The sequence below is a fragment of the Physella acuta genome, unplaced genomic scaffold (assembly GCF_028476545.2).
Source record: "Physella acuta isolate Inbredline_101_S28 unplaced genomic scaffold, ASM2847654v3 ptg000331l, whole genome shotgun sequence".
Lineage (NCBI taxonomy): Eukaryota > Metazoa > Mollusca > Gastropoda > Physidae > Physella > Physella acuta.
In genome coordinates this window covers 424,194-451,109 of record NW_026731850.1, presented here as the reverse complement: position 1 = coordinate 451,109, position 26,916 = coordinate 424,194, and the positions used below count along the sequence as shown (strand labels likewise).

Sequence of the window (26,916 nt, the reverse complement as noted above, 5' to 3'; positions counted from 1 at the left end):
TGTGGTATCTACTGGTGGTATATTAATTATTATATGTTGTGACAGAAACCTGGCAAGATTTTAAAACAATTTCTGAAGGCTACGGAAGACAAAATCGGTGGAAGATAAAATAATGATAAAAACTTGAACTCCTACATTTTTAAAGATATTTTTAGCTGCACACATTGTTTTAAGGTCCAAAAGTTTATGGAAATGATTTTTTTTCTAATGGCTTTAACAGTTTACATTTGAAATCTTAAAAATAATAAGAACATTTTCTTTTTTATGTAAAAGAAAAACCCCTTTAATTTTGTTATTGTTATGTTAGTTACTCAGTAAAACCTTAAACTTAAAAAACAACCAGCCAAATTACAAGGTACATGCAGTCATGGGAGAAACTACAAGAAAGATAAAACTCATTTTTTAATACTGCGCAGACATTTGAGTCAGAAATACACATTAGAACTTAAGTGCTAGTCACTGCTATGACAGATGACACATAGCTACTTTAGTGTCAGCCAATAGAAATGTCATTAGTACATAGTGATACTTAAATGCCAGTAAATGTTATGAATAGACATAAGTATTTCATTGTCAGCCTCTAGTCATCTTTAGCAAATAATGTACACTAGCTGAATTTTAAAAAGATCTAATACATATAGGTTTTATCATATTTCAACATATTTAGTACAGAAACTGTAGACTTAAATTCGTTACTTATTTGCTGTTATTGTACATTTTCTTTGATTATATTCTTAAGAATTAGCTCCTTATTCAAAGCTGTTTAAGAAATAAAGACGATCATGCAACAATTTCCATAACAACTTGTTACTCCAGCACCAGCTAAGTACAGAAATTTGATTTCATAAGCACACATCTAAAACATCCACCAAAACAAATAGCCTACAACTTGATTTCTAAAAAATCAATAAATTAGAAATAAAATTTAAATAATAAACCAAACCATAATTAACTTGTTATAAAAAACATAGAGCTCAGAAAAATGGTAATTTTTGGTTAACAGATAATAAGTAAAATTTATGTTTTACTATTTGCCCACATCTATTTGTTCTTATTCTGTGGTTCATATTAAATATACTTAACAGGTGTGAAAAACTTAGGGTTAGGCTAGGGGTTGAAGCAGATTTATCTGCAGTACATACTAGGTCAGTATGAATGTTTTATGTGACTGTCAAATATCTTCAATATTGAATTCAGTGGCTGCTAAAGTAAAGCTATAGTTTTCAATCATACAGTAGATAGCTAATTCACTTGAGCTTTTTAAAAATAATTTAAGTATTCTGGCCATTACTATTACACTTAGATCTATGAGTTCTGAACATATATCCTTCATCTTGAAACAACTCTAGTGGCTATATAACCATAGAGCAGGGCACATATACAATAAAAGCAAATTTTATCATTTTGGAAAAAATGTAGAAACGTTGAAACTTGTATAAAAAAGATTTGATATTTAATTTATGATATGCCTAAACATGGTGTCCATTAGATAAAATGAAAAAGGGGATTAAAAAACCACACAAACAGTTTTAAAACACTTAGTCTGAGATGCTAATGTTGTGATTGGAAGAATTAATCAAGCTCTTTAGATCAAGTGACAAAATGTACTTTAAACCATGAGTTTTCAGTTAATTTTTGACAAATTGGAAAGGTCCAGGACTATGTTGCCATGGTAACTTATTTGTTAACTAAATTGAGCTCAGTGTCTGAGTTGGTAGGGTTATATTCATCTTTGTCATCATAGTCAGGGCTATCTGTGCTGATTATTTCTACCTCAGGAGACCCATTTTTCTGGTCTTTTGTAGCATAGTAATCCACATCTTTATCCTAAAGTACAAACATACCATTTGGTCAGAATTGTTCATGGATTATTTTTTAACTGCACACAGAGAACTTTGATAAAATTGTTTGCACAGGATTATTATTTGAAAAAAAAAAAGTATTACCATTATTCTTTTTATTCTTTTCCCCTTTTATTTTAAAATATGGCTTTTAAAAAAATTAAAAAAGCTGTAAATTAAGAATTGTGACCCCTTAATGTTCCCAATGAGTCATCCATGAATGACATTTTTATCCTGGGTGAAGGAGGGGGGGAGGGAGTAAAAGTGTGTCGCGCGTAGCATTTATTTTTCTATTTATCTAAAGGACAAAAATTATGGAAAATACATTTTTGGCAACAATATGTTTGCCTTAAGGAAAGGGGATAAAACAGCCTGATGTCATTAGAAAAAGGGGGGGGGGGTATTTTGTGAGGTTAGAGAGTTAAAGACAGCTTTAAAAATTAAAAGGGATTCATCATGTATGGATGACTTTCAATGACTGTGCATGATAAATTATACTGAAACTAGAAAAAGTAAGATAAACTCAGTTCAACTTGAATTTGCCATACCTTTTTAATAATTTTATCCTTTGTAGCTTTTGCTTTTTTCTTGACTATACCCTCCAGGTGGCTTAGTTTGTTTTGTGTTTGACTGGCTGCAGTGCTAATCCTTGTCTGGATGTAAACATAGTCATAAAAGTTAAGTACAAAATATGGAGTACATTTCTTTATTTGTAAATCTTAATAACACTATAATATACTGTAGACATAATATAATTCCAATTTTTTTTAATACAAATAAACTATTTTTTAAAGTTTTTAAATGAACAATGCACTGCAATTTTATAGAAAGGACACTGTGTTTATAATTTAGAAATCTTTATTTCTAAAATCCATTCAGATTTTTAAATTAATGAACTAAAATATAAGTGATCCTGCTTAAATATTAAACATTACCTGAACCATTGTCCCAATTTAAATATCAAAACTTACCTGAAGCATTGTCCCTATTTAAATATCAAAATTTACCTGAAGCATTGTTCCTATTTCACTCAGTATTAAGGCTCCCCAGGACATGCCCAGAAGAATCCAGAATCCTAATATAACTCTGTACACGTAAGATCTCTTGACTTCGCCTTTCACTTGATAAAAAATGTCGTCAGTTATTTTTAACGTGTTTTTTCACCATATGAATTTTATTAAAACCAACTAAAGTAAGGACGAGAATATTAATTATTTATATGGATTTAAAAAAAAAAACTCAAAGGAGACAACTCTTGCATTTTCTTTTAAAATCCTAATTATCCGAGTTACTTCCCTTGTAAAATATTTTTCTACTTCTTTTATTTATCAAAATTTGTTAATCAATTATACTTTAGCTCGCCTTAAAATGATATATGTAAAAATAAAAAGGCTTGTTTAATCATTATATCTCTTGTTCATTAATTTTGTGGGGAAAATTCACCAAAATGTTTTATGGCGTAACTCAAGGACCGGCTTACAGATCACTCATTTCTGATTATCGCCCTTTACGTAATGTCTCTATGGCGTGTACAGATGTGAATTATTAGGCCTTATAATCAATGCAACAGATCTAGATTCCTAAATGCTACAAGCATCTATAATTTACAGGCATACGATAGCCGTATAGGCACCAAAAGAGGGAGAAGGGCAACAAGTAAATGCGAAGCACCAAATATTTTATATTTATTATATCATTGAGGGCAGGTGTCTTTTAGGATAATCTAGTTAGTACATTAAAGTCCCAAACTCGTCCTTTATATGGTACGAGCCGGCCCGCGGCATAACATACGCCGCTATTTAGTTGTTTCTAATTTTCAATAATTCATAATTTGTGAATTCGACAGTACCAACGCTGACACTGAAAATATTTCTTTAAAACACTATAAGTAGCTCGTTAAGGACCATAACCCCCCCCCCCCCCCTCCCCCCTACGTTTAAAATCGTTGGCTCTGCTTGTAAACATTTAGAGTGAACACAGCTCACTAAAACCATGTAGGGGTGGGGAGGTAGGGAGAGCGTTTGCAGCTTGTTTTCTAACGGCTCGAAGAGGAGAATTATATATATAGATGGCATGGAAGACATGAGAATCTATTTCAGAGATTTTGTTCCGAAGCGGGGGCGGGAACTTGAAAAGGACAATTGTTAAAGTAGCCTATGCACTATATATTATTTATTTAAATATAATTTTTTGCCTCCTATTTCGTCCGGTGGGTGGTGGGCGTGGTCAAGGAATGCCCCGGGCCGGAGAGATGCCTGAATGAAACACTAGAAGACATAACTCTGTACTCTTCGGAATTGATAAAAACCCAAAGCACCGTTTCTGTTAGACCATATCAATATTGTCAACTCTGATGTTTTACACTGAGTTCGTCCTAACATCAGACTCTCTAACCTACGAGAACTTAGATCTAGCTAAAAACAAGTTAATTCTAGACCAGAGGCGTAGCGACCCCTCCCGGCGCCCGGGGACAAACTTTCGATTTGCACCGCCCTCGAACTTTTCATTTGCAAACTTTCGATTTTCACCCCCCTCAAACTTTCAATTTGGCGCCCCCCCTAAGGTCGGCGCCCGGTGACATATGTCTCCCCCCCCCCCCCCGCCCCCTTCTCGCTACGCCTCTGTTCTAGACAGTTAGTTTGGCTACAAGTGTGGTCTAACTACCGATACATACCTGGTTTGTCAAAGTAACCTGAGGGAAAAAATAAAATAATATGTGAACCACAGTTTAATATTTATGGTAGTGTATACAGGACAAGAAACATATAAACGGGAGATGGATTTTAAAAATGCGCTGTGTATTTTATAGAGGGCCACTTTGATAATAAGTGTTATTTGTCTTTAGTTTTAAAAAATAAAAATGGAAACACTACTAAACGTAAGAGAACCGATGCTATTTTTAAATGCAGGTATTAACGTGCCTGCACACTTCTTTGACCGTTCATTTAAAAAAAAAATTAGTCTGAATTTCTATTGTTGTCTCTTCATTGCGTTCTTACAATAAAGAATTTTTTTAAAGAGATCTTTTTTTTTTACGTTTTTCCAATGTGGTTGTTAAATCGATTTTTTTCAGGCCAGCAAGAGATTTGTAGGCTTAAACTACGCAGCGTTACACAGGTTTAGCAATATTTAGTTTTGTTTCTACCTGGCACTAGATCTCCGAAGCCAATAGTTGTTAACGTTATGACGGTGTAGTAGACCGACTCCAGGAAACTCCACTTCTGGGTTTTGGTGAACACGGCGGCTGGGATAAAAACAATTAGAACCACACCTGAAACAGAAGATGGTAAGGCTTTAACAATCACACCTGAAACAGAAGATGGTAAGACTTTAACAAACACACCTGAAACAGAAGATTGTAAGACTTTAACAATCACACCTGAAACAGAAGATGGTAAGGCTTTAACAATCACACCTGAAACAGAAGATTGTAAGACTTTAACAATCATAGTGCAGTGAACGACGGTGATAAGATAGACGAGGACAATCATACATAGAAGATAGAAGATGGACGAGGACAATCGTACATAGCAGACAAACGAGGACAATCATACATAGAAGATAGACGAGGACAATCTTACATAGAATAGAAGATAGACGAGGACAATCATACATAGAATAGAAGATAGACGAGGACGATCACACATAGAAGATAAACGAGGACAATCACACATAGAAGATAGACGAGGACAATCACACATAGAAGATAGACGAGGACGATCACACATAGAAGATAAACGAGGACAATCACACATAGAAGATAGACGAGGACGATCACACATAGAAGATAAACGAGGACAATCACACATAGAAGATAGACGAGGACAATCACACATAGAAGATAGACGAGGACAATCACACATAGAAGATAAACGAGGACAATCACACATAGAAGATAGACGAGGACAATCATACATAGAATAGAAGATAAACGAGGACAATCACACATAGAAGATAAACGAGGACAATCACACATAGAAGATAAACGAGGACAATCACACATAGAAGATAGACGAGGACAATCATACATAGAATAGAAGATAAACGAGGACAATCACACATAGAAGATAGACGAGGACAGCTACACCTATAGTTGAATTGTGGGTAAAACAACGACACCCCCCCCCCCCCCCTCCGTGTTTAATTCACATTTTGCTATGTAAAACATATTTTCAAACAAATTTTTGAATGTTTTCGAATGTCCAGCCTCTACATCGAAACAAATTAGCGCCAGCAAGACGAGACTATTGACAACAAGCCAAACATCAAAACATGAGCCAAATGTTTGGCTTTTAAAGCACTGCACACACAAAAATAGGTGATTTAACAACATCGTTGGGTTTTAAATAGCCTGAACGTATTTTAATGTTCGGGTGGGTTTTACTTTTTAGAAACCTACTCAACCGCAAAAAGGTGAGTGTCGAAGTGGCGTTTGTCTGATCAAGCGTAGTCCTATACATTACTTACAATACTGCTGAAGGTTTGTATTTTCGCACACATTTATTTGTGCGTGTAGAAGGGGGAGGGGGGGGGGGGAAGAGAACAACGGTGATGGTTTTACTAAACGAGTACATTTATTTTTGGCTCACTCTATGATTACTAGAATAAAAGCTCTTTTTTCCATACAACTAAACTCTAACATCAGTCAAGACAGAAACGTAGCCTGTAATACAGCAGCTAAATCCCACCCCTCCCACGAGCAATTAAACCCCTGCATCGAGGCTGTCCGACAGCTGTGCACATAGCCTACATGTGGGCAACAAAGTACCTCATGATTCTTTTATTTACCTGCACACGATCATCCCAGCTATCTTGATTTATTTTTATTTGTAACAAGGTGAACATTGATTTTTCAAATTAATTTGGCTATCAATACGAAAAACATTTCAAGTACCGGTCTTATTTATTTGTAACAAGGTGAACATTGATTTTTCAAATTAATTTGGATATCAATAAGAAAAACATTTCAACTACCGGTAGTATTAGGGTAGTCTTTCTAATAAGTCTCTATCCTCTGTACTCTATATGGACTACATATTTAATTAAACTTTATAAGAACTGACCTAATGTGGTCTGCGCACTTACATTATCAAACATACCTACATATGGAATGTAACCCGGAGTAAAGAGCACCCACGCCCCACCTCAGCTACAAAACGTACCCAGCGTTAACAGAACGATGGACTTGAGTTTCTCGTCTCTGGATGGATTGTTCTTGATCCACGGTCTGCCGTTTTGGACCATTTTGATTGGTTTCTGTAGACGCTCGCCCGTGCCGACCAGTACCGCAGCAAACATGGGGATCCCCATGACAGCGTAGAAGATACAGAACAGTCTCCCGCCACTGGTCTTTGGGGCGATGTTTCCGTACCCTGAAATCAGAGGAAAACATTCGCTTTATTCTTATAATATTTATATGTTTAAAAAGTTATGTTATAGATTGTATGGATGCACCTCTTCGAGCACACGTCAACCGCCAGATGTGCCCCCACCAGAGTTTCTTCCAGGCATCTCTTCGGGGGAAGGGGGGGGGGGGGGCAGAGAAAGAAAGTCTACTCCCCCCCCCCCCCCAACGAAGTGGAATTTTTATAGAAAACATACTTTTACCAGTGTCCGCCCCCAACGTAAAATGTTGGGGGGGGGGGGGGAATATGCCCCCCCCCCCCCGGAGAAAAAAATCTGGAAGAGACACTGGCACCGGTCCAATAGAAGAATAAATATTTATACAGAAAATATATACTTTAACCAGTGTCGTTCCCCAACCCCTCCTTCCCCAATCCCTGTACGTTTTAAGTGACCCCACCCATGAGAAAATTGTCTGAAAGAAACGCAGATTAACACTAGCTGGCATCAACTTCCAGCCTAGGTCTTAAGAAAAAAAAGCGAAACGAGGTTTAAAACATTTAAGTATCGCTATCCACTCCTTGTGCTTCATGCAGAAGCGTAGCGAGGGGGGGGGGGGCGGGGGGACATATGTCCCCGGGCGCCGACCTTAGGGGGGGGCGCCAAATTGAAAGTTTGAGGCGGGGGGGGGGTGCAAATGAAAAGTTCGAGGGGGGGGGGTGCAAATCGAAAAGTTTGTCCCCGGGTAGGGTCGCTACGCCTCTGGCTTCATGCTTAAGCATATGTAGGTACAGCTAAACAAACGTAACGTAATTTTTATTCGAAGCAGTTCACAAATCATGTAACAGGGGAATAAGACTTTTTCCAGCAGACGTAGGCCTACATTCTAGTAGTCTAGTAGATTCGATGTCTTTGTATAAGCTTTTATACACAGCTGGAAGTTTGTGAGCAAGGGGGGGGGGTAGGTAATTTACAATTTACTGCTAGACTTTATTCAAAATTATTTCAAAGATTAATTTTTAAAAACTAAAAGATCGGACTCCCAGAATAATTTCTCCCTCTCCCCCCTCTTATGTCTGTATCCTAGCTTGCTCAGCCTGTGCTCTGTACTTCACCTAACCCTCTAGACTGTCTACTCTCTAGAGTTATTGAAATACCAGCATTGCGTGGTGAACAGATTTAATGTATCTCATTTCTACCCCACCCGCTCATTGATAATTGGAAAACGAACGATAATAAGATTGTTATTACAGCTCGCACGAGACCAGCATCGCTGTAAGACTATTATCTAATTACATGTCTTGTAATTAAAATTACATGCTCCGATTCAAGGGCGGTAATCAATCATAATGTCCATGGGGAAGAAAAATCTATACGAATTAATTTCGTTTCGTTGGTTTGTATTTTTAAGGTGTGTTTTATTATTTGGTGTAGGCTTATTTTTTTTTTAACCACCACATTCTATTAGCTATGAAAATAAGTTCGTCTTATTCTTATTTTATTTAAACCCAAATCACAACCATCACGAACTTATTTTATTTGGACCCCAAATCACCACCATCACAAACTTATTTTATTTAAACCCAAATCGCCACCACCACAAACTTATTCTACGTTACAAGTCACGATATTATTTACTTTAATTAGTTGCATATATTACATGTTTGTAACCTAATTATTTAATTAAAAAAACAACTCTTTTAATCAGTGGACTCAGCAGACTAATATTTCGTGAAACAATTAGCCATGTGTCATTTTTTAATTAAAATGGAATGAATTAATGGGAATTATAATTAAATTATTCAACAGACATCTATTTTTTTAGATAAGAAAATATAATTTATGTATTACGTTTCGTTTGCGTTGTACATGACGGGCAGTACCAGTATTAAAGGTAAGGGGAGTTGGGGGGGGGGTAAATGGCAGCTGTCTATTGAAGAATGTTTTACAACGAGTTTTAATCAGTTCAAAAATACTCTTCTCGTTTGTTGGGGATTCCGCCTTATGTAAGTGCAATAATACCCTGACCTATGCCATAGATTAGGATAATCTGTTTCTCTTGTTAACAAGTCTTCGTGATCTACTCACCAAATGTCCAATGGCGGCTTCTATCTCTCGGATTGTTTTTACATTCCATGACTTACATGTCACTCTTCTTACCAAACGTTGGCTGAGTTCTAATGCTCGTGATGTGTTATGTAACATGGATGGGGAGGGCGGGAGGGGGTGGGGTCTGGTGAGCGACGCCGGATTATCGCTATGTTGTCGCTTGCTACTGCTGAGCTTAGCACATTACAACCAGAGGCGTTAACAAGAGAGTGTTCGGGTGGTTATAAATATTGGCTGTTTTATATATTTTAGTAAGTAAGCATATATAAAAACACACAAACACACGTAGGTAAGATTATTTTTCATATAAATCTAAATATATGAATATATATATATATATATATATATATATATATATATATATATATATATATATATATATATATATATATATATATATATGTGTGTGTGTGTGTGTGTGTGTGTGTGTTTGAGTGAGTGAGTGTGTAGAGAGAGAGAGAGAAATGATGATAACAACATCCATCTACGCCACTGACTACAGCCTTCCCCCTTAAGAAAAATGAAAAACGTCTGCATAGACCCAATGAGAAAAATGAAGACAAGTAAAGAAAAAAAAACCCACTAATTATTCTGGAGATGAACAAAAGCATTCCTCCATGTGCATGCACCGAATAGAGAGAACCACTTAACAAATACATGCAGCACTCCATTTACTTACAACAGAAAGTAGAATGCCACGCCTCTCTACAATTTCTGGGATATAGCCTACCGCCCCCCCCCCCCATTCAAGTTTTCTTAATAGTAAAAGATTAGAAAGAGAAATGTGCAACACTAGTCATAACAGATATTTCAAAGTTTTATTTTATATACTTCTCTCATCTCTCAATCGTTTACCTGAGGCGTTTGTTTCCCTATGATTAAGCCTACAACTTATATTTAAGTACTCACCCTCACTGCCACTCACTATACACACGCAACCACACACAGCACACACACAAACATATCAGCACAAAGATACACACACACACACGGACATTCTCACACCAGCACAGCCACACACACGCAAACACTCACGCACCAGCACACACACACACACACACATATATATATATATATATATATATATATATATATATATATATCTTCCACACCAAACAGATACAGGGTAAATCCAATGGATTCCCACAAGACCATGCTTATCCAATGTAAATCAAACGGATGCTAATAGTTTTCACAGTTTAAAAAAAAAACCAGCAAACTAAACAAACATCTCGTCCACGTGAAAGTAAGGACCAGGGTATGTTTGTAAGGTTGCTATGACAACACGATGCCATACAAGACTGTTAAGTAAACAATACAATAGTTTAAACGTGTATGTCCTTCTGATACGTTATTGGTACTAGGTTGAATTTACTGCCAGTGCATGGATTTTATAGCTTTGTTCCTGTCTTTTAGTTAGCAACTAGATCTTTTTACTTTCTCGTATATACGAAGTATAGAGAAAGTCTTGTAATCGTGCAAAAAAAAAAAATCGAGATTTTTGCAAATCTCGACGTTTTGCATCTCACTGATACGGAAAAACATAATTTTGCAATCTTGTCCGTATGTCTGTGTGTCTGTGTGTGTGTGTGTGTGTGTCCGTGTGTAAACACGATAACTTGAGTACCGTTACAGCTAGGTTGATGAAATTTCATATATAAGTATTTAATCAAAATCGTAGATCCGTATCAACTTTTGAGCGATTTCCGATAACCGGAAGTGGTACTTTTCCTACTTTGAATTTTTCAAAAGCCTATAACTTGAGTACTATTTCAGATAGATAAATGAAATTTCATACGTAAGTAAAAGATCTAATTCTCTACCTTCTATTAAATTTTGAGTCATTTCCGTTGACTGGAAGTAGTACTTTACGCTACTTCCGATTTCTCAAAAAACTAATGTAAATTTTAAAAGTAATAATAATATTGCGCACTATTATGCGCTTTTTTATTTCGCGTTCACTTGGTGTGCAATTAATTTGTCTACGAGATTTTATTCTATTTTTAAAACTTTAAGTATTTAAAATGGATTAAAAATCATGTCTATAGCCCGAGTTCCCATCCCCTGTTATTTTATATAAGAATATTCGAGAAAGTTTAGGGGAGATCACTCCCGGTTTATTTTTATTCGGATTAGCTTAGCCATTTAGTAAGTTATTGCAGTAAGTTGCGTTATTTTCGTATCATTGCATTAAGTTGCGTTATTTTCGTATCATTGCAAAATGAAAAGGTGGAACAGAATCGTTCTTTCAAGCGTCCTCAAGCAGATGATACTACAGATCTGAGCGAGTAGCCTACTCTTGAAGTCTAATGATGAGTGGGGTACAACAGCAGATATACAGTCAGTTAAATTCATTTATTATTTTAGGGAGAAGATTTTTTTAAATCAAACACGCACTTCAAAAGAAATCAAAGAATATATTTAATTTAAATTAATTGCGCTTGCAGTTCTAACGTGGCAGGTAACAGGCGTTAAAAAAAACGAAAGATACGTTAGGTGTCATTTCGATCTAATTAATATCTGACAGCTAATTAGAGCTAATTTAAACAAACTAATATTTAATTCGGGAAATGCATAAAACAATTTTGACTTTTTAAATTTTATTTTTTATTTTTTTTACAAGCAACATAGTACAGTTATTGTTGTTTCAAGGTTCTTTCGCGATATATATTGATGTTATAAATGTTAAATAACTTAGTTATCACTTGGCTGTTATTTGTTGAACAAATTACCTTGCTACATGACAATATGGTCAATATGTATAGCTGTATCAGGTCTTTTAGCTCCAATACCGTATGTATAGCTGTATCAAGTCTTTTAGCTCCAATACCGTATGTATAGCTGTATCAAGTCTTTTAGCGCCAAGACAATATGTATAGCTGTATAAAGCCTTTCAGCGACAAGATAGTATATATAGCTGTATCAAGTCTTTTAGCGTCTAGAGTAAAGTTTAGATGTATCAAGCCTTCTAATGCCCAGACAGCTTACATAGATGTATAAGAAGTTGTCGTTAGTCTGCTAACAAAGACACTGAAGTGAGTGTTACAACACAGTTACCTGAATCAATACATGACCTGGTTACCTGGTCTAGTACACACCACTCGTCTCTACCGTCTACAATTAGCTGAATGTAATTAATAATAATTAGCCGCTCAGTATTAGTAATGAAAAACTGGCTTTGTCATGCATTCAAGTTGACAAGTTTCGCGAGCTTTTGGCTAATTAGTGACCTTATAGACTACTACTAAACAAACCTTGACCTACTTATAGGTGAACTATAGGTAGATACAAAACAAATCTCGTTGACCACCTGTTACTGAACTTGGTGAATTAATTCAAATTTGACCTACCTTTAGATGAATGTTGGTAAATACTAAACCAATCTCGACCTTCACCTTTTAGTGAATGCGTTGAACAACCTGAAACTTGACCTACCGATGGTGCTGATGACCGTGATGCAGACCTGAAACTTGACCTACCGATAGTGCTGATGACCGTGATGCAGACCTGAAACTTGACCTACCGATAGTGCTGATGACCGTGATGCAGACCTGAACCTTGACCTACCGATAGTGCTGATGACCGTGATGCAGACCTGAAACTTGACCTACCGATAGTGCTGATGACCGTGATGCAGACCTGAAACTTGACCTACCGATAGTGCTGATGACCGTGATGCAGACCTGAAACTTGACCTACCGATAGTGCTGATGACCGTGATGCAGACCTGAAACTTGACCTACCGATAGTGCTGATGACCGTGATGCAGACCTGAAACTTGACCTACCGATAGTGCTGATGACCGTGATGCAGACCTGAAACTTGACCTACCGATAGTGCTGATGACCGTGATGCAGAAGAGGACGCAGGAGGCGATGTCCCACTTGGTGCCCGACTCCTCCAGCTCCTCGTCCAGCGAGGTGTTGGCCGAGAGGTTCCGCTGGGTGATCATCCCCACCGCCACCCCGTTGGCCTGGGTGTTGAGCACCAGCATGACGTACTCGTGCAGGACTTCCGGTGTCAGGCACGTGTTGTTTCCTGGCGGGAACATTAGTGATTTGGATTATCTGATGACATCGCTTTGTTGTTTATGAGTTTATCCATAAATGACGTCACGCTTTTTTGGACGATTCTTACCTCCCCCCCTCCTCTCCGTCTCACGCGGTCACAAACAGCCAGACCCCCCCCCCCCCTAAAATGACATCACACCTCAGCCTACAACCCCCCTCAAAATTGCTGTTGAATGTTCTTAAAACATCGATATTTTCCCAAAATCTTGTCAGAAATCTGTCAACACAGAGTATTTCGATCAATTCCTATTACAATTTATTAAAACCGTTTTCTAAAACGCGAAATAACGGCTAAAACTCGTTTTCTAACATTGCTTTTTTATAATGCAAAGAAGTGACGCCACACCATCTGACCCCCCCCCCCCTCCCCCTCATCACACACCGTCACAAAATTACGGACCCCCCTCTCCACTAAGAGTGTGACGTCATTCATGGACGACCCTTATGTAAACAAAAACATTGCAGAAACTGGGCTTGTAAGTTCTCGTTGTCTCTCGCTAGCCCGGAGGAAATTGTCGAACTAAATCAATTGTTGTGAACGGGATTCCCATTGATAACAAAAACATGGCGGCTCCGCTTCAAAAGTTCCCAAAATGCAACCAATTGTAAAAACGTTCAACGCTATTTTGTTCATATGGGGTGGAACAAATATAATATGTGCATGCATTCCTGAATATAAAAGTTTTGTGGCTGTGAGTATATTGATTTATCATTGTTTGAGATTTAAATAACAATAGCGGAAACAACTTCTCTGTTTATTTATTTTTTACCGATTTAATAAAAACGTTCAAATTAGGTTTGAAAGAGAAAAAAACGCTAGCTGGCAAGTATCAACTTGAGAACTTGGTAATTTACTCTTACAGGCCCAATTGTAGTAATTGGCAACATAATGGTGGGGAAACGCGTGATGGTCATTAATTTAGCAAGTAGAACTTACTTTGAAACGTCTTGAATTAAGCAAGCAGAACTTACTGAGAAAGGCCTCATGCTCGTCTGTAAACTGGATCTTGATGCTCTCCTCGTTCTTGCTCTCTAAGTAATGAAAGACGACAGCGCCGATGACCAGATAGCCGAAGGTCACCCCCACCATCACAAGGTACGCCGTCCTCTTCATGGTTTACGCCCACCTGTCACGTGATGGTGAGTACTGGAACGTAGACAAGAGATGATTTTTTGTAATGACTCTCAAAACTCTATTGTGAGGTTGGCTAAGTAAATCTGAATTGAATACTCGACCTTGGGATAACAATACATAAACACCCCGGGGTAAACTCAACTCACACACGCCTCTCCCCTACTTTACAGACTATTCCAACCTATTCTAATTTAACCTACAACTGACCCATAACAACACACACATACAAATATATATATATATATATATATATATATATATATATATATATATATATATATATATATATATATATATATATATATATATATTAATATAGATGAGGTGGAATACAGATTCACACAGGAAGGTCAACAGTTTTCCATTCGTCGGAATTTTAAACGGAATTTCGATGACGATTAACTTATTCTTCTTCTTCTTCGTTCTTAATTTTTAGTGTTGGGAGGAATCAAGCCTTATCTGTCAGAGGGTTTGAACTCGAGACTTGACGATTAACTGTTTTAACTAATCTAATGTTGGTGTTTTTAAAATTACCCTTGTGAGTTAAAGTATCAATTAAAAGATGCAGTTCAGATGATGTTATTAACTTTTTAAAAAATGGGATCACACGAATAAATCAGTTGGTCACAAAGCGGCACCACAAAACTGGGTTACCACCTGTAATGTGACGTCATGTCCGTGGGATAACCCCCGCGCAGCAGCCTGCGACTAGAGCGACTAATTAGCCACAATTAGCTTAATTAAATAAATGATACGAATATTATCTGCCCTTATGAAATCGGCCAAAACCTCGACGCTACCAGGCTCTTACATACAGTAGGCTGTTGATATCAGGGCTCTTACATACAGTAGGCTATTGATATCATGGCTCTTACATAAAATAGGCTGTTGATATCAGGGCTCTTACATAAAGTAGGCTGTTGATATCAGGGCTCTTACATAAAGTAGGCTGTTGATATCAGGGCTCTTACATAAAGTAGGCTATTGATATCATGGCTCTTACATAAAGTAGGCTGTTGATATCAGGGCTCTTACATACATTAGACTGGTAATATCAGGGCTCTTACATGCAGTAGAATGTTGATATCAAGGCTCTTACATACATTAGGCTGTTGATATCATGGCTCTTACATACAGTAGGCTGTTAATATCATGGCTCTTACATACAGTAGGCTGTTGATATCATGGCTCTTACATACAGTAGGCTGTTGATATCATGGCTCTTACATACATTAGGCTGTTGATATCATGGCTCTTACATACAGTAGGCTGTTGATATCATGGCTCTTACATACATTAGGCTGTTGATATCAGGGCTCTTAGATAAAGTAGACTGTTGATATCATGGCTCTTACATACATTAGACTGGTAATATCAGGGCTCTTACATACAGTAGGCTGTTGATATCATGGCTCATACATACATTAGACTGGTAATATCAGGGCTCTTACATACAGTAGGCTGTTGATATCAGGGCTCTTACATACAGTAGGCTGTTGATATCAGGGCTCTTACATACAGTAGGCTGTTGATATCATGGCTCTTACATACATTAGGCTGTTGATATCATGGCTCTTACATACAGTAGGCTGTTGATATCATGGCTCTTACATACATTAGGCTGTTGATATCAGGGCTCTTAGATAAAGTAGACTGTTGATATCATGGCTCTTACATACATTAGACTGGTAATATCAGGGCTCTTACATACAGTAGGCTGTTGATATCATGGCTCTTACATACATTAGACTGGTAATATCAGGGCTCTTACATACAGTAGGCTGTTCATATCAGGGCTCTTACATACAGTAAGCTGTTGATATCATGGCTCTTTAATACATTAGGCTGTTGATATCATGGCTCTTACATACATTAGGCTGTTGATATCATGGCTCTTAGATAAAGTAGACTGTTGATATCATGGCTCTTACATACATTAGGCTGTTGATATCATGGCTCTTCCATACATTAGGCTGTTGATATCATGGCTCTTACATACATTAGGCTGTTGATATCGTGGCTCTTACATACAGTAGGCTGTTGATATCAGGGCTCTTACATACAGTATGCTGTTGATATCAGGGCTCTTACATACATTAGACTGTTGATATCAGGGCTCTTACATACAGTAGACTGTTGATATCAGGGCTCTTACATACATTAGACTGTTGATATCATGGCTCTTACATACAGTAGACTGTTAATATCATGGCTCTTACATACAGTAGGCTGTTGATATCATGGCTCTTACATACAGTAGGCTGTTGATATCATGGCTCTTACATACAGTAGGCTGTTGATATCATGGCTCTTACATACAGTAAGCTGTTGATATCATGGCTCTTACATACATTAGACTGGTAATATCAGGGCTCTTACATACAGTAGTCTGTTGATATCAGGGCTCTTACATACAGTAGGTTGTTGATATCATGGCTCTTACATACAGTAGGCTATTGATATCAGGGCTCTTACATAAAGTAGGCTGTTGATATCATGGCTCTTACATACAGTAGGCTGTTGATATCATGGCTCTTACATACATTAGACTGGTAATATCAGGGCTCTTACATACAGTAGTCTGTTGATATCAGGGCTCTTACATACAGTAGGCTGTTGATATCATGGCTCTTACATACAGTAGGCTGTTGATATCATGGCTCTTACATACAGTAGGCTGTTGATATCATGGCTCTTACATACAGTAGGCTGTTGATATCATGGCTCTTACATACAGTAGGATGTTGATATCATGGCTCTTACATACATTAGACTGGTAATATCAGGGCTCTTACATACAGTAGGATGTTGATATCATGGCTCTTACATACAGTAGGCTATTGATATCAGGGCTCTTACATAAAGTAGGCTGTTGATATCATGGCTCTTACATACAGTAGGCTGTTGATATCATGGCTCTTACATACATTAGACTGGTAATATCAGGGCTCTTACATACAGTAGTCTGTTGATATCAGGGCTCTTACATACAGTAGGCTATTGATATCATGGCTCTTACATAAAGTAGGATGTTGATATCATGGCTCTTACATACATTAGGCTGTTGATATCATGGCTCTTACATACAGTAGGCTATTGATATCAGGGCTCTTACATAAAGTAGGCTGTTGATATCAGGGCTCTTACATGCAGTAGGCTGTTGGTGTTATGCGGTAGGGTTGATGTGCGACTTGTATGTCATACTTAGTTTTAAGATGTGTAACTGGTGTGTCAGAAGTTGTTTAAAGATGTGTTACTGTAGTGACACGCTGTGAGCAGCGAACCGTAACGAAATATTTGGATCAGCAGCTTCTATTACTTTATTTACTTAGCTCAGCGTAGCGGTTTATATGAAATACATTTATTTTCTAAATTTATATAACATTCTTACAGTGTTTTCCAACACTGTTTTTGAAACTTAATACTGACACAAATACCTACGAAGCGAAGGGAAATAAGCACGGAGAAGGGGAGATTACCATATTTCAATTTTTTTTTATTAGAGAAGCAATATTAATCCACCTGATCCCCTTAATTACTTTTACCAAGAATTATTTCGTTCATTTAAGACATGATCAGTAGGAAGAAAGAAGAAGACTATTGAAAAAACAGAAGTGATGAATAAGATTTGTATGTATGTAGCCCAAATGTTAAGAAACAGAAACGACTATAAAAAAAAAAGAGGTTCTTAGTAGACTGAATAGGTTCAGCAAGTCAACGTATTGATAAGCACGACAAACAGTCCCTGATGGTGTCTAGATGATGATGTCTAGATGGTGATGGTGTCTAGATGGTGATGGTGTCTAAATATGGCCTATAGATGGGGATGGTGTATAGATGGTGATGGTGTCTAGATGGTGATGGTGTCTAGATGGTGATGGTGTCTAGATGGTGGTGTCTAGATGGCGATGGTGTCTAGATGGTGATGGTGTCTAGATATGGCCTATAGATGGGGATGGTGTATAGATGGTGATGGTGTCTAGATGGTGATGGGGTCTAGATGGTGGTGTCTAGATGGTGATGTTGTCTAGATGGTGATGGTGTCTAGATATGGCCTATAGATGGGGATGGTGTATAGATGGTGATGGGGTCTCGATGGTGATGGTGTCTAAATGGTGATGGGGTCTAGATGGTGGTGTCTAGATGGCGATGGTGTCTAGATGGTGCTGGTGTCTAGATGATGGTGTCTAGATGGTGATGTTGTCTAGATGGTGATGGTGTCTAGATGGTGTTGGTGTCTAGATGGTGGTGTCTAGATGGTGATGTTGTCTAGATGGTGATGGTGTCTAGATGGTGATGTCTAGATGGTGATGTTGTCTAGATGGTGGTGGTGTCTAGATGGTGATGGTGTCTAGATGGCGATGGTGTCTAGATGGTGATGGTGTCTAGATGGTGATGGTGTCTAGATGGTGATGTTGTCTAGATGGTGATGGTGTCTAGATGGTGATGGTGTCTAGATGGTGATGGTGTCTAGATGGTGATGGTGTCTAGATGGTGATGGTGTCTAGATGGTGATGTTGTCTAGATGGTGATGGGGTCTAGATGGTGGTGTCTAGATGGCGATGGTGTCTAGATGGTGCTGGTGTCTAGATGATGGTGTCTAGATGGTGATGTTGTCTAGATGGTGATGGTGTCTAGATGGTGATGGTGTCTAGATGGTGATGTTGTCTAAATGGTGATGGGGTCTAGATGGTGGTGTCTAGATGGCGATGGTGTCTAGATGGTGCTGGTGTCTAGATGATGGTGTCTAGATGGTGATGTTGTCTAGATGGTGATGGTGTCTAGATGGTGTTGGTGTCTAGATGGTGGTGTCTAGATGGTGATGTTGTCTAGATGGTGATGGTGTCTAGATGGTGATGTCTAGATGGTGATGTTGTCTAGATGGTGGTGGTGTCTAGATGGTGATGGTGTCTAGATGGCGATGGTGTCTAGATGGTGATGGTGTCTAGATGGTGATGGTGTCTAGATGGTGATGTTGTCTAGATGGTGATGGTGTCTAGATGGTGATGGTGTCTAGATGGTGATGGTGTCTAGATGGTGATGGTGTCTAGATGGTGATGGTGTCTAGAGACATTAAAGAAAGTTGGTGTAAAGTTAGCCAGTCCCCGCTACAACATCGTCACTGGTTGCTACACAAGGCGAGATTCACCCCAGCTCTCAAAATACATCAAAGCTACATACGTACATACATACAAACATACGAACAAACACAATACTACATCCACGCTTATTATAAAACTTTTTGCAAAAACAAAAAACAACGTATTTCCAGTTTTTATGAAATAGATTACAGAGCATGTGATCCATTATATTTCTTTGAGTGTCTTCGACGTGTTATTTACGGACAAAAGGTTGTGTAATTATAGGTATAGACAGGTAGCTGGTTTAACTGTAGGTGTGAATAGGTAAGTGCTTTAACTGTAGGTGTGGACAGGTAGCTGGTTTAACTGTAGGTGTGGTCAGGTAAGTGGTCTAACTGTAGGTGTGGATAGGTAAGTGGTTTAACTGTAGGTGTGGACAGGTAGCTGGTTTAACTGTAGGTGTGGACAGGTAGCTGGTTTAACTGTAGGTGTGGATAGGTAGGTGGTTTAACTGTAGGTGTGGTCAGGTAAGTGGTCTAACTGTAGGTGTGGTCAGGTAAGTGGTTTAACTGTAGGTGTGGATAGGTAAGTGGTCTAACTGTAGGTGTGGTCAGGTAAGTGGTTTAACTGTAGGTGTGGATAGGTAGCTGGTTTAACTGTAGGTGTGGATAGGTAGGTGGTTTAACTGTAGGTGTGGTCAGGTAAGTGGTCTAACTGTAGGTGTGGTCAGGTAAGTGGTTTAACTGTAGGTGTGGATAGGTAAGTGGTTTAACTGTAGGTGTGGATAGGTAGCTGGTTTAACTGTAGGTGTGGATAGGTAGCTGGTTTAACTGTAGGTGTGGATAGGTAGCTGGTTTAACTGTAGGTGTGGATAGGTAGGTGGTTTAACTGTAGGTGTGGTCAGGTAAGTGGTCTAACTGTAGGTGTGGTCAGGTAAGTGGTTTAACTGTAGGTGTGGATAGGTAAGTGGTTTAACTGTAGGTGTGGATAGGTAGGTGGTTTAACTGTAGGTGTGGTCAGGTAAGTGGTCTAACTGTAGGTGTGGATAGGTAGTTAACTGCAGGTGTGGGTATGTAGGTAGTTTGACTGCAGGTGCCCGCAGGTAGGTGGTTTAACTGTATGTCTGCGCAGTTAAGTGGTTTAACTGCCCATTTCCTCCATCAAGTTTTATGCTTTGATGTTGTATTGGTGGAAATGGGTTGACTGATAGCTTGGTTGGTCACTAGGTGGGCAGAATGCTTGGTTGTCTGATAGCTTGGTTGGTCACTAGGTGGGCAGAATGCTTGGTTGTCTGATAGCTTGGTTGGTCACTAGGTGGGCAGAATGCTTGGTTGTCTGATAGACAGGATAAGATGGCTGGTTGGGAGGAGGGGAAATCTGATGGAAATCGTAGAATGGATGCTAGTCTGGCATCAGAGAGCGATGCTGGTACTGTGTATAGACAGGTGTGTGGCAGATACAGATCGACTCAGATACAGATCGACTCAGATCGACAGAAGGGGCTGAAACAATGTGTCAATACAACTAGTGACGTCAGACAAATGTTTCTCCAACGGTGGTGTGGGGGCGTATGAGTAAGTTGTGTGCGGGCGGTGTGAGGATTGTGTGGGTAAATAGTGCGTAGGTGGTGTGAGGGTCGCGTGAGTACATGGTGAGGGTAGGGTGTGGGTCATGTAGGTACGCTGTGGTTAGATGACTGTACAGGTGGATTCTGCGTGTGTGTGTGTGTGTCTGTGTGTGTGTGTGCACGCGCGCGTGTAAGTAAATAGTGTGTGGGTAGTGTGAGATTTGTGTGAGTAAATAGTGTGTGGGTGGTGTGAGGTTTGTGTGAGTAAATAGTGTGTGGGTGGTGTGAGGTTTGTGTGAGTAAATAGTGTGTGGGTGTTGTGAGGGTCGCGTGAGGGTCATGTAGGTACGCTGTGGGTAGATGACTGTACAGGTGGATTCTGCGTGTGTGTGTGTGTGTGTCTCTGTGTGTGTGTGTGTGTGTGTGTGTGTGTGTGTGTGTGTGTGTGTGCACGCGCGCGTGTGAATGTCAACTAAATGATTACCAAGACAGCTGTCACACAACTTGTATGCAGACCGGGATGTAATAACGTGACATCACCTTTAAGTCCTAGGAAAATGTTTCACTGTGTTGGCCATGATGGTACGTTGTGATGTTTAGTTTCTGTTGTTTAGCTGGTGATATTTTGTTTGTCTAGTTACGTTTGTGTTGTCTACCTTGCATTGATTAGTTTGTGTTGTTTAATTTGTGATGTTTAGAATGTGTTGTTAAGTTTGTGATGTTTAGGCTTGCATTGATTAGTTTGTGTTGTTAAATTTTTTATGTTTAGTTTTTATCATTTCGTTTGTGTTGTTTAGTGTGTGTTGTATAGTTTGTGTTGTTTAATTTGTACTGTTTAGTTAGTATTGTTTAGATGATTGTGTTTAGCTAAAGAAGTTTAGTTTGTCTAGTTAAGCAGAGTAACGAAATACAGATTAAAATACCACGTGACATTTACCAGTCTATTTACTTCACAGCTCGTGACCTTTGACCTCGAGATGCGTGGATCCACCCAAACACTAGAGATGGGGGTGAACAGGTTTAATTGAGCGGGAGAAGAAATAAACAAGGATCGTCTGTTTCACGCAGATGTGTCGCATCTAGGTTATAAAACTTTTGGAGGCTTTTCCTACGTTTTAAGTCAGCAGCGATAGGTTTATGAAGCATCAAGATAAAATGCTGATAGGATAGATTCGGATAACTTTCTCGGGGTTTCAGATAAGCATCTAAAAGATCCTCTAAAGAATCCAGACAAACATCTAAAAGATTTAGAGATCCGGACAAGCATCTAAAAGATTTAGAAACCCAGACAAACATCTAAAAGATTTAGAGATCCGGACAAACATCTAAAAGATTTAGACATCCAGACAAACATCTAAAAGATTTAGAGATCCGGACAAACATCTAAAAGATTTAGACATCCAGACAAACATCTAAAAGATTTAGAGATCCGGACAAACATCTTAAAGATTTAGAGATCCGGACAAACATCTAAAAGATTTAGAGATCCGGACAAACATCTAAAAGATTTAGAGATCCGGACAAACATCTAAAAGATTTAGAGATCCGGACAAACATCTTAAAGATTTAGAGATCCGGACAAACATCTAAAAGATTTAGAGATCCAGACAAACATCTAAAAGATTTAGACATCCAGACAAACATCTAAAAGATTTAGACATCCAGACAAACATCTAAAAGATTTAGATATCCCGACAAACATCTAAAAGATTTAGAGATCCAGACAAACATCTAAAAGATTTAGACATCCAGACAAACATCTAAAAGATTTAGACATCCAGACAAACATCTAAAAGATTTAGATATCCCGACAAACATCTAAAAGATTTAGAGATCCAGACAAACATCTAAAAGATTTAGACATCCAGACAAACATCTAAAAGATTTAGAGATCCAGACAAACATCTAAAAGATTTAGACATCCAGACAAACATCTAAAAGATTAAGAGATCCAGACAAACATCTAAAAGATTCAGAGATCCGGACAAACATGTAAAATATTTAGATAAGCATGTACAGATGCAGGTAACAATACGAGCGTGCGATTCAACAGAGCGTGAGTGACACTTACCTGTCTACGTGTCAGACTCACAAGGGAGGTAATAAATTAACCGCAGCGATAACCCTCCACTCATTAAAGCTTATTATCGATCCATTCTGCCCTTATATAAATATGAGAACACTTGGTCTATAACCAACTCCTGAGGCTTCTGTCTGTTTACGTCTAGTTAGTTACTCCACGGGGAACCTCGTTACTTTGATCAATAACTTGTGCCAACTCCATTAAAGAAATAACGCACGTGAAATCCAGATTTCCATGCTAAGCTAAAATATTTTCATAAAAGAAACCAAACGAATTCTTTAACTAAAGAAATGTCCTAGTATTGAAATCCTGTCTGTACTATCAACTAGAGAACAATTAGTCGAATAAATACAGGGTCCTGTCGTTAAGTCAATGTTGACGCATGTGTCTGTCTGAATGGGCCAGCGTTTAGCAGCGAGATACGGCGAGATCTTCCTTATCCTGCAGGTTAGAATCCATATTCTTTATCGGGTAATCCTTTTACGTAACGGGCACCAACTCTAGCCAGACACAGCCTAGTTATCGCCCCTTCACTAGCCAGATAAACAGAAGAGTTCTGGCCCCTGTTTGGTCTTCACGTTTCCCCTCCACCGCGCGGCGGGCTAGATTTTCTTGAATATATTTTTTTTGTCCATAGCTTTTATGTGATGTTTGTACTGTAGTAAATTTAGATTTAAGGCGTGTCCCGGTAAGACATACCAGATACGTTTCCGGTGTTTAGTATGCCCACTTGGTGAGATCGAGATGAAACTTGCAGTTAGTGACTCGTGTCCGCCTACTTCACCCCCTCTCTTTAGGGCTTGTGAACACTACTGTGACGCTACCTGTTGTTCTATCGTTGTGTCAGGCCTGTGTTGTTGTGTGTTGAGTTCAGGGCACGACTGTTGTGTGTCGAGTTCTAGGCACGACTGTTGTGTGTCACGTATGTGGTCGACGTTCATGTTTCTATGTCAGTGCCCAGCTGTTCTTCAAGTGTAACTGTGACACCTTTTTGTCAATTGGTGTTATTTCAAGGTGTCACTTCAATGTGGCCGACAGATATCTTCAAGGTGTCACCTCAATGTAGCCCACAGCACTCTGCTATATTAAAGGTGTCACCTCAATGTGGCCCACAGCTATCTTCAAAGTGTCATCTCAATGTGGCCCACAGCTATCTTCAAAGTGTCATCTCAATGTGGCCCACAGCTATCTTCAAGGTGTCACCTCAATGTGACCCACAGCTATCTTCAAGGTGTCACCTCAATGTGACCCACAGCTATCTTCAAGGTGTCACCTCAATGTGACCCACAGCTATCTTCAAGGTGTCAATGTGGCCCACAGCTATCTTCAAGGTGTCACCTCAATGTGGCCCACAGCTATCTTCAAGGTGTCATCTCAATGTGGCCCACAGCTATCTTCAAGGCGTCACCTCAATGTGGCCCACTGCTATCTTCAAGGTGTCAATGTGGCCCACCGCTATCTTCAAAGTGTCAACTCAATGTGGCCCACAGCTCACAACTATCTTCAAGGTGTCACCTCAATGTGGCCCACAGATATCTTCAAGGTGTCACCTCAATGTGGCCCACAGCTACTCACAATACGTCCAGATCTCGGGTCATTAATTAAACAAACATGTGCAGTGGGTGTCGCGAGCAGCGGATGACGTCACCTAATTTATGGAACTAGATATACGTGTACTTGTATGCTAGCTGACGCCTCAATGCTGCACATACCCGTCTGGCTAATATTATCTTAATAACGGCCGTATGCTAATATCGACTAATGCGACGCTTATTAATGCATTGATTACCAGGATAATGATTGCTGTAATTCTATCCTAAAAGTGGTCTCGTCGAAGGGATGTGGGATGAGAAATGGAGGGGTGATTGGTGTATTGAGGGGGTGGGGGGGGGGTTATTGGAGGTGTGATGGTTTATATTGCGGGATGAGAATGGTAGTATGGAGGGGAGGGTGTGGGTGTATGTATGGGTAGTGGAGATGTGGAGGGTAGTAGGTGAAATGCTGTGGGTAGAGGGGATGTTATGGTGGTGGTGGGTGGAGCATGGGAGGGGTTTTATGTAGGGATGGGTTGGGGTGGGGATCGGGGGTGAAGGGATTAAATCAGCTGTCTGGAGACGTTAGGGGGGGGGGGGTAAATGGTTATCGTATTGTTGACATGCACGGAGTGTGTAGAAGTAAATGGTTGGCTTATTGTTGACATGCATGGAGTGTGTAGAAGTAAATGGTTGGCTTATTGTTGACATGCATGGAGTGTGTAGAAGTAAATGGTTGGCTTATTGTTGACATGCATGGAGTGTGTAGAAGTAAATGGTTGGCTTATTGTTGACATGGAGTGTGTAGAAGTAAATGGTTGGCTTATTGTTGACATGCACGGAGTGTGTAGAAGTAAATGGTTGGCTTATTGTTGACATGCACGGAGTGTGTAGAAGTAAATGGTTAGCTTATTGTTGACATGCATGGAGTGTGTAGAAGTAAATGGTTAGCTTATTGTTGACATGCATGGAGTGTGTAGAAGTAAATGGTTGGCTTATTGTTGACATGGAGTGTGTAGAAGTAAATGGTTGGCTTATTGTTGACATGCATGGAGTGTGTAGAAGTAAATGGTTAGCTTATTGTTGACATGCATGGAGTGTGTAGAAGTAAATGGTTGGCTTATTGTTGACATGGAGTGTGTAGAAGTAAATGGTTGGCTTATTGTTGACATGCATGGAGTGTGTAGAAGTAAATGGTTGGCTTATTGTTGACATGGAGTGTGTAGAAGTAAATGGTTGGCTTATTGTTGACATGCACGGAGTGTGGAGACGTAAATGGTTAGCGTATTGTTGACATGCATGGAGTGTGTAGAAGTAAATGGTTGGCTTATTGTTGACATGCACGGAGTGTGTAGAAGTAAATGGTTGGCTTATTGTTGACATGCATGGAGTGTGTAGAAGTAAATGGTTGGCTTATTGTTGACATGCACGGAGTGTGTAGAAGTAAATGGGTGGCTTATTGTTGACATGCACGGAGTGTGTAGAAGTAAATGGTTGGCTTATTGTTGACATGCACGGAGTGTGTAGAAGTAAATGGTTGGCTTATTGTTGACATGCACGGAGTGTGTAGAAGTAAATGGGTGGCTTATTGTTGACATGCACGGAGTGTGTAGAAGTAAATGGTTGGCTTATTGTTGACATGGAGTGTGTAGAAGTAAATGGTTGGCTTATTGTTGACATGCATGGAGTGTGGAGAAGTAAATCGTTAGCTTATTGTTGACATGCACGGAGTGTGTAGAAGTAAATGGTTGGCTTATTGTTGACATGCACGGAGTGTGTAGAAGTAAATGGTTGGCTTATTGTTGACATGCACGGAGTGTGTAGAAGTAAATGGTTGGCTTATTGTTGACATGCATGGAGTGTGTAGAAGTAAATGGTTGGCTTATTGTTGACATGCATGGAGTGTGTAGAAGTAAATGGTTGGCTTATTGTTGACATGCATGGAGTGTGGAGACGTAAATGGTTAGCTTATTGTTGACATGCATGGAGTGTGTAGAAGTACACGGTTAGCTTATTGTTGACATGCATGGAGTGTGTAGAAGTAAATGGTTGGCTTATTGTTGACATGCATGGAGTGTGTAGAAGTAAATGGTTAGCTTATTGTTGACATGCATGGAGTGTGGAGACGTAAATGGTTAGCTTATTGTTGACATGC

At 39.1% G+C, this 26,916-nt stretch overlaps 1 protein-coding gene across 4 annotated transcripts in view; it reads right to left on the bottom strand.

Annotated features, from left to right (window-relative positions):
* LOC131940787 (potassium channel subfamily K member 4-like) overlaps positions 1-26,916 on the bottom strand; it is a 50,473-nt gene that overhangs the window by 956 nt on the left and 22,601 nt on the right. For 2 of the 4 annotated variants that reach the window (XM_059299597.1, XM_059299599.1), the window contains exons 2-9: positions 14,336-14,510; positions 13,125-13,331; positions 7,004-7,213; positions 4,987-5,112; positions 4,516-4,533; positions 2,849-2,961; positions 2,390-2,494; positions 581-1,827 (exon numbers count right to left, since the gene is read on the bottom strand). In XM_059299597.1, the coding sequence (XP_059155580.1) occupies positions 1,678-1,827; positions 2,390-2,494; positions 2,849-2,961; positions 4,516-4,533; positions 4,987-5,112; positions 7,004-7,213; positions 13,125-13,331; positions 14,336-14,477 (1,071 nt within the window). In that variant the 5' untranslated portion in view covers positions 14,478-14,510 and the 3' untranslated portion in view covers positions 581-1,677. Of the gene's footprint in view, positions 1-580; positions 1,828-2,389; positions 2,495-2,848; positions 2,962-4,515; positions 4,534-4,986; positions 5,113-7,003; positions 7,214-13,124; positions 13,332-14,335; positions 14,511-23,217; positions 23,278-26,916 lie in introns of those variants that run through there. The other 2 variants (XM_059299598.1, XM_059299600.1) reach the window with 2 other exon arrangements.